The following is a 9261-nucleotide window of genomic DNA, read 5'->3' on the forward strand; positions in this document are numbered from 1 at the left end:
CATTTTGGTGGTGGTAGACAGACTTACCAAGTACAACCATTTCATTGGCCTTCATCATCCTTACACAGCTTCCTATGTTTCCAGAGAGTTTATTGCCAATGTGTTGAAGCTCCATGCAGCATCAATTACTTCTGACAGTGACAAGATTTTCACAAGTCACTTTTGGCAAGACCTGTTCAAAGCTCTAGGAACTCAGCTGCACCTCAGCACTGCCTACCACCCACAAACTGATAGGTAGACTGAGAGAGTAAATGCTTGTCTAGAAAAATACTTAAGATGTATGTGCAGTCACCAACCCAAGAAATGGCACCTGTGGCTTCCATTAGCAGAGTGGCGGTACAACAACAATTATCACACAGTATTGAAGATGATCCCCTTTCAAGATCTATATGATTACATTCCTCCTCACCTAGATTTTCCATATGCTACTACTACTTCAGCCACTGAGGTTGCTGTTTACATGAACAGATGGATTTCATGCTTTCTCTCTTAAAGGACAACCTCCACCAAGCACAAGAAAGAATCATATTTTTTGCTGATCAAAAGAGGACCGAGAGGGTGTTTGAGGTGGGTGACAAGGTTTACCTGAGGCTACAACCTTACAGACAAGTATCTGTGGCATTCAAAAGAAACCTCAAGTTGGCAGCAAAGTTTTATGGCCCATTCACTATTCTGCAGAATATATGAGTTGTTGCTTAATGATTAAAGATTTAATGGGGGTTGTAGTAATAAAGGTTCGAACTCTAAGACTTGTGAAGGTAAAGGATTTTTTTAGACTTATAAAAATATATATACAAAATATTAACAATTTTGGGCGAGAGGTAACCAAGACACTAGATTCCACTACTACGCAAGATTGAATGATAAATATTTCAAAACTCTATTCAATTCTTAAGTCCTCTTTTATCTTTAATTCACTATCAATCATACAAATTCTCAAACATTATTTGTAAACCTTAAGCATAGATTATCAAGAGATTAAACCAAGAATAACCTATCAAACTGAATAAAAAATAATTAAGACAATCATTCAAACAATTTAAAACTCTGCAAAAGCAGCGATTAGGTGAATTATATAATTAAATGAAATAGTTACCCATTTATGTTGCGTGAATAGCTTCCTCCATTGCCTTGGTTACGAGGGAATTAACTCATCATGTTGGAAAACCTCTCAAAATATTTTATTAAGCTCAATTGATGTTTACAATAAAGAGAAAGATAAGTAAATGTTCTAAAACAGGATTCTGCGACCCACAGAAGGCGTCCAAAATTAACGACAAAGCTGAGGTGCTGTTGTCGCTGAAATGCTAAGACCCACACCTACGACCCACGTATGTGAGTCATTTTCACTGTTGATAAACGACTGCTGCTGCGAGTCCGTTCTTCGTGTTCTTGGTGTTCTTCATCAGCAGCAGCAGAGTTTGATCAACTCTTGATTTCTGCGTCTGTGGCTCTCCTCTCTTCTCCCAACTCTCGACAGCCTCTCTAGTACTCCCAGGGAACATATTTATACACCTACAGCTCGTTGAATCTCCCTCAATTACTCCATATAATTCTCTTTAACTCGGCAGTAAAGAAAAATATTCTTGGGAATATTTTCTTTCCATTCTTGCTCTGGTACGCATAGATTTCCATCCTGGTCACTCTAGAAGTGTTTAAACACGACCCAAAACGTTGCTAGAGCCCTCATGCATGAGAATAACACGTTCAAATCTTCTCCAATCCCGTGTCCAACCCGTGTTTCCCTGTTTTTCTTCCGTGAATTTTCCAGCTAATTATGGCCAAATTTGATCGAACCAAAAGCCCAAAACGTGTTCCTTAACCTATATCACATCTTCCTACCAAGTTTGAGCCATTGAATCGCACCACAACACCTTCATTTTGTCGATTGAAATTCTGCCAGTTGATGAACCAATTTTCCCGCCAAAAAGTTTATTTGAATTTGAGAAGAAGGTGCCCCTTATCCAGAGTGCTGGGGTGCGAATAGTAATTTGGGTGGAAATAGTAATTTTGGGGTGGAAATGATAATTTTTCTGGGTTCCTCCGGTACATTTCTGGGACGCTTCCGGTGCATTTCTGGGGTGCCTTTAGTACTTTTCTCCGGGGTGTAAATCATCACTTTTTTGAGCTCATTTCGCCGCAAAGGCTTATTTCTCTAAAAACATCTACAAAAACACAAAATAACACAATAAGTACTTAATCGAGTCTAACAATACAGAATATTGAGAACAAAATAGACACATAAATGCGTCTATCACTTAAAAGTTGGACTTACCTCCAGAGGCTAGGATTCACCCTATTTTACATGTCTCACAACTCAAAAAGAAGATTAGTACCTCCATTACTCCTTCTCCAACATTGACAGCACTTGATACAGATGGACAGATTTTAGTCATTCCTGCTGCTGCTCTGGATTCTAAAACTGTCATAAGAGGGGGAGTCTCTGTACCTAAACTACTGGGTAGATGGACTAATGCTTCTGCAGCTGATGCTACCTGGGAAGACACCAAGCACATAGCTCATCATTTTCCCAAATTCGATCCTTGAGGACAAGGATTTACTAATGGGGAGGGTATTTGTCATGTGCCTTTCTTATAACTTGCATGAGTGGCTGCCCTCGTCTGTTTATTGGGTGACTTAATAATTGTCTCTCAGTGGTTGATAGCTATTGTCGTCCAACCAATGCTAGAGATACAGGTGTGTGGACTGTATTCGTCATTAGCTTAGGATTCTTTCTTTCTCTTGTTTTCATTTAAGCTGAAAGAATATCCGATTTTGGGAACATTTATGAATTACTGAAGTGTTAATGGCTGCTTAGGCAGAGGTTACTGATTTTCCCGTTCAATTTCCGATTGATTTTACCCATAATCATTCTAGTTCAGTACAGACACCAACTTGCTGTCATACTTCTATCTTTAGTCTCAGTTGTAAAATCCGGTGATAATATTGTCGGATCACCTCAGACTAAATCCGCTTGTTTTATCCATAAAAATGTGTGTTTATTGTTTGGAAACCCGAACACAATGAAAAAGCTTTTAGGTCTGAATGTGAGTCCGTAGATACTAGATTAGATGATATACTAGATTAGATGATATACTATACAAAGTTGCATATTGTTCTTTGGGGGTCACTGAGTGACACATTTAGGCATGCATGTTATTGTGAATGACACCCTGAAATTGGGAGTATATTATTTGGATGTGATGGAGCAGCTCCACTGTAGTGCCCTTTTATCCCTTTCCTAGGGAAACTCAGTTTTCGCATGAATAATGTCATATAGAAATTTAGTTTTCGTTTTTTTCTCAATTTTCTTTTCCGTTGGAATATATTTGTTTAGATAAAAAAAGATAATTTAGAGTAAAAAAATGAGACATGATAGATAAAAAATAGATATTATAGGTAAAAAAAAAGAGTTTTAGTAAAAAGAGCGTGAAAAAAGAAAGTTTTAGGGTAAAACTAAAAATACCAAATACGGAAACTTAGTTACCGTTAAATATGCTACGGATACTGAATTTCTGTAAAGCAGAAATTTTGACTAAAACTGAGTATCCGTCTCATTTCCCTTCCCAACTACCCGGATCAGATGCGATCCACATAATAGGGAAGGGAAGGAATTTCCTTATTTTTGTAGGGATATGGGACACCATAGTGGTTGCCAATTTGTAGGCCTGTCAATATATGTCCGATATCCGGAATCCGTTTCCGATTATTCGAGATCCTATAGGATTTTATCCGTTTTATCGGATATCGGATAAAAAAAATTATCGGATATTTCTTCCTTAACCTATCTATATCGGATTAGGCTATATCCGTTTGTTTAACATCCGATATCCGATAGAATTAGGGGTATAATTGTAATTTCATCTATTAATCGATTATCACTGCCTGGATTGAGTGGATTCAGTCGAGAACCGAGTCATTTTTTTCGTTTTCTTTTTTTCCTTCTCTTCTCTTCTCAGTTCTCAATCGATCACTCTCTGTCTCTCCCGATCAATCACTCACTCAGTTGCTTTGCTTATCAATCAGACAATCACTCACCCGCTCAATCAGGTACTTCTATTTCCATATTCGATTTTTATGTTCGATTTTCATGAAATTAGGGATTTGTGGTTTCTGTCTTGCAAAAAAATTTAGGGTATGATGAAATTAGAGAAAGATTTGAGATGGGTTTATTCTTAAATAAGAATATGAGGCCTAACAATCTGAGATTATGAAAGTTTATGAAAGTTTTATGGAAATAGGGAAACTGATGAATATCTTTTGATGTGAGTTTTCTTCTAATTTTTGGTTTTTGAATTTTAGATGTTGGATGGATATAGGGTTTTTAGTAGTTTAGATCGATCATTGTATGATTTTCCCTTTTTTTTTTTGATTTGAGAAAAGTGAATTAGGGGTTCAGCAAATGCATCATAGAGATTTTTAGAATAATTAGGGGAATGTGATTATGTGACCACTGTTCTTGAAAATGATTTGGTAATGTTGTATCATACACATGATAGTATTGGATGAACTAGGGACTGGGGAACAAAGACTAAGCTTTCAGTGACTTTTCTTTAAGCTGGTATTATTAGTGCTCTGTAGCATTGATGCTTGAGAGTTTCATGTGTCTTAGTTTCCCTCTTTGTATGATTCCTGCTCAAATTAAATTAGTGAAACTGGATACAGAAATCTAGCTTAGTAGCTTTTACTTCTAGTTAGCTATAGTGAAAATATCTTTTGTAACTTACTGTTTTATTTCTTGTGTCCTTCCACTGCCTTCTAGCTTATGATACAATATCCTTCTCACCCTATGGGCATCTACATTTCAATACAGGAAATTGCAAAAATGTTTAAAAAACCAGCCAAGGGAAAGACAGTTGCAACCTCAAAGTCAACCCCTTTGCCTCAAACTACATCAAATGCTATCATTTCTAGGGATGGTTCACAATCACAAAGTGTTCAAGCTTCAGCAATTGGCTCAACAGAACCAGAAGAAAACCCAACTGATGATAACATCAACATGCCAAGCTCTCATACAGGTGGCTCAGGTGATGAAGATAGAGAAGCTGGTGAGGATCCACTGATAACTGCTCTGAAGAAAAAGCTTAGATCAACAAGGTCACCAGTGTGGGATGAATTTGAAAGTGACTGTAAAGTAAGATACAACAGTAAAAAGAATGCGAGGGAAGCTGTTGTACTAGGTACATGCCATCATTGCAAGAAGATAGTTGATGCTGGTAGTCTTAGTGGTACTACAAGTATTTAGAAGAACCAATGCTTAGCAAAGGCTCACCAAAAGATGAGTATTTATTTGAAATCTTGAGTTGGTGGAAGCTAAATGCACCTAAGTACCCAACTCTTGCAAAGATGGCAAGAGATGTCTTGGCTATCCCAGTCACCAGTGTGGCATCCGAATCAATGTTCAGTGCAGGTGGTAGAGTGCTTACAACACACAGAGCTTCATTAGATCCAGAGGTTGTTGAAGCATTGTTATGCTTAAGCGATTGGTTGCCAGATTTCATTTGTGATGAAGGTAAACATTTTTTTCTTCTTAAACTCAGTGCATAGTTCCTATTATTACTACTTAGACAATTGTTGTGTATCTTATTCTATCTGAATGTTGACTTGTTAATTGTTATAATGCAGATATGGAAATTTTGGAAACCGAAGACGAATGAAGACAAGAGAGACCCTGTTTGAATATCTGTTAAGTTTTTTCTTTCTTTAGCATTTGCTTGTGCTTTTTTTCATGTATGTGTGTGAGTAAGAGACTTACATTCAGATGAAGACAATTCAGATGCCATCTTATGAGTACTGTTTCCAAGTTTTATGTATGACAGTATGAGAATAATTTCACCTTTACAGATTTTTTTGTTACTAACGGATATTATCGGATAAATATCCGTTATCCGATAGCTTAACCTATCGGATATCGATATCTGATTTTGATATCCTATAGGATATTCTCGGATATCGAATATCCGATAGTTCTTAACCTGTCGGATATCGGATATCCAGATATCCGACGGATATTCTTCCATTGACAGCCCTACCAATTTGGATTCTTCCCTACGAACGAGGGTTAGGGAAGGGAAATCGGGCACCATAGTGCTTGGCCTAAAACTTCCTCTTTCAAAAGATAAAAAACAATCTCTCCAATCATACGTACACCCTGAATTATAAATGGTGCACTCTTTTGGAGCCAAAGCCATAACCTAAGGCCCGTGACGACGTGGGATTACATGACATCACATCATCATCTACAAGCAATTTGCAACCAAATTTGGCAATACCCTTTAACAATTTTATTTAGTTTTGAGAACAAAAAGAATTTATCAAACAAAAAAAGACAATATTATTAAAATAACTACAATGTCAAAAGAGAAACCAAGAAGAGATAAAACCAACTAAACACTTCAATGCTCAAGCAAGAAGGGCTAGAATTTATTATCAGAGATTCGGATTGTGAATTTATCTATGCTCAAGCAACTTACCTCCTTTGTTTTTTTGCAGAAGAAGCATAGGTATGCGTCATTAAAGATTCCCTAAAATTTATTGCGGGAAAAAAGAAAGATCGGATTATTATCGAGAACGATGCTGAAACGATACTGAAACAAATCAACCAGAAGACTTTCATGGGAGATCTACGTACTCGCTTTGTGTATCAAGATATACAAACCCTAATTTTCATATTTAGGTCTGGTGTCTTTGTGTATATCAACTGATCTGCTAATCGGACATCTCATAGGTTAGCTAACTGGGCAAAGGTTCATGTTACACACATGAACCTAACCGGTCTGGCTTGTGCCTACTTTATGTGGTGACAATTGACAAATAAGGGACAGTTTTTACTTTTTATTTGCCTACAAAGAAAGAACAAAAAAATCATTTCAATCACTTGCGAGAAAAATTAACAATAATGTTACTTTCCAAAGTAGTGCGAAAAACCCAGATGTTTAATTTAATACGGCATAAAGGACAAACCAAAGGATCCTCATGTTTGCCAAACGCCAATAGATGATTTATGTAATGCCATGTCTCATTGGTTGTCCCTACCATGTAGACCTGGTACCTAGATTATCTAACCGGTGGTGCAACGTGCAAGTAAATAGACCGTCCCCACGCTAGAGTAGGCAGGCAAGTCAATGAATTACAGAAAGCAAGATAGTTTTATTTCACATTAACAGAAATGATTATTACATTAGATTTAGAATAACAAAGAAAAAGGAGTACAAATTTAATTATTTCAATCAATAACAATACTAAAATAAAATTAACACACACATCCAGGCTCCTAAAAGTTGAGAATCTGATTAACTAGTTTGTCTAAATTGACAAAAGAAGACCCATTAGGTGAACTAATTGCATCTTCAGCACTCAATTTCCATTCCATAACTCTCCTTTTTAATTCCTTGCCCTTTTCACCATCCATCAATTCCCTTACAAGCTTCTCAACTTCATTTCTCTTCACATTGTTATCAATTTCCATTCCGATACCCCAATCAACACAGGAGTACTTGCAGTTTGTCTGTTGTTCGGCAAAAAATGGCCAACAAATTATAGGAACACCACCAATCACAGTATCTAGAGTTGAATTCCAACCACTGTGAGTTAAGAAGCCACCAATTGATGGATGTTTTAGCACATCTTCTTGTGGACACCAACTTGCTATCATACTTCTATCTTTGGTCTCAGTTGTAAACTCCGGTGGTAATATGGCCGAATCACCTCGGACTAAATCCGGTCGAATTATCCATAAGAATGTGTGCTTGCTGTTAGCTAACCCGAAAGCGAATTCAATCATTTGCTGAGCGGTCATTACAGTGATGCTTCCAAAGTTCACGTAAACAACCGAATTGGGTTCTTTAGTATCAAGCCATTTTATGCATTGAGGCTCCTCTACCCACAGATTGGATCCAAGAGATTGAACTTCACTTTCTTGAGGCACTAGATTGAGGAGAAGTGATGATAGAGGACCGATACTATAAACTGGTGGTAAAATAGATTTCATTCCGTTTAAAACATCGCATTCGAACGCATCAAATGTGTTGAGAACAATTGCCGATGCTCTTTTAGATCTTTGTGCTTCGCTTGTTAAGAAGTTAAGCATGATGTCGTCCGGATCTGTTGTTCGAACAAAACTTGGCAAATCTGTAAGTCGCAGTTCTTTCATTCCTGGAATCCAGTCGATCTTCGTCTCGTCAAGATAACCATTTGTAAGTTGACTTTCCTCTGCACACAAAGAAAAAGTTGAGAAAATGATTTAGTTCTTGGATCTGAACGATTAGCCATTCATGTTGTGTATAATTTGTACATACCTTTTAGGGGAGTAACGCCTTTTTCAATGAGATCCTTGTAATGGAAATAAGCCATGAAACCACAACTGCTCGGTGTCCAGAGCAATATTTCCGGGATGTTGAGTTGTTCAGCTGCATCAAGAGTGAAACTCATACAACCATCAGCGATGATACACTTAACCGGAGGTGAAGATGAACCATTGAGTTTCTCAAGGAGGTTGCGGAATGGGACTAAGCATGTTTTGCTAGTGGAGTCGCACAAGGCAGTGATATCTTGAGTAGCGTTGATATTATCAGTTACTGGAAGACCATCCGGAATTTTTTCGAACTTGAAATCCGGTAAACCGTTAAGTGCATCGGGACCTCGCGAGTTAAGCAAGCGTTGATGGTTGTATTCTGTGTTGACAAAAGTTATGTAAAAACCTTTGTGATGAAGAAGTTTTGCTAGTTTTAGCATAGGATTTACATGACCTTGTGCTGGGTATGGTATGCAAACAACGTGAGGCTTAAGATCACTCATTTTTATCTCTCTAGATTTTCAAATTCTCACTCTCAGATCTTTCAATTTCCTATATATCTTTAAATTTCTGAACCAAACTAAGTTTTTATAAGTGACGAAGTGAATGCAAGACAGTACTATCTCATTAAATTAAGAACTGTAAACTGGATCTAGATGGGTTCCTTAAACAAAAATATATCCCTGGCATTTGGATTTGGGGAAAGTAGTAGTATTTCTTACTATTATTTTCTTGGTGGCAAATGGCAGTTGGTGGGTGTTTTTTTTACTATTGTTGTGGGGAGTGGTGTTATTATAATTTTTGGTGGCCAATGGTTGCATTATTACCGTTACGCAACAAATTGTTTAAAATATGTGTTGGTTTTGGTAAAACACGCCTTAACTTCCTTAGAGGTTAAGAGGGATGTTAGTCAATATATACTATTATGATTACGGTCAATCAATGAGAATATCCTGTGACCGGTAAAT

General features: G+C 37.2%; 2 protein-coding genes across 2 annotated transcripts; one reads left to right on the forward strand and one right to left on the reverse strand.

Moving 5' to 3' along the window:
• Nucleotides 1–5246: 5246 nt before the first annotated feature.
• LOC113336180 (zinc finger BED domain-containing protein RICESLEEPER 1-like) lies at nucleotides 5247–5696 on the forward strand. The gene is made up of 2 exons (XM_026582169.1): nucleotides 5247–5512; nucleotides 5626–5696. Exons 1-2 carry the CDS (start codon nucleotides 5254–5256, stop codon nucleotides 5655–5657), a joined length of 291 nt encoding a protein of 96 aa, XP_026437954.1. The 5' UTR covers nucleotides 5247–5253; the 3' UTR covers nucleotides 5658–5696.
• A 1433-nt stretch (nucleotides 5697–7129) lies between these two features.
• LOC113336179 (7-deoxyloganetin glucosyltransferase-like) lies at nucleotides 7130–8796 on the reverse strand. The gene is made up of 2 exons (XM_026582168.1): nucleotides 8298–8796; nucleotides 7130–8211 (listed from the first exon to the last, which is right to left on the reverse strand). Exons 1-2 carry the CDS (start codon nucleotides 8794–8796, stop codon nucleotides 7274–7276), a joined length of 1437 nt encoding a protein of 478 aa, XP_026437953.1. The 3' UTR covers nucleotides 7130–7273.
• Nucleotides 8797–9261: the final 465 nt, after the last annotated feature.

The sequence above is a fragment of the Papaver somniferum genome, unplaced genomic scaffold (assembly GCF_003573695.1).
Source record: "Papaver somniferum cultivar HN1 unplaced genomic scaffold, ASM357369v1 unplaced-scaffold_150, whole genome shotgun sequence".
Lineage (NCBI taxonomy): Eukaryota > Viridiplantae > Streptophyta > Magnoliopsida > Ranunculales > Papaveraceae > Papaver > Papaver somniferum.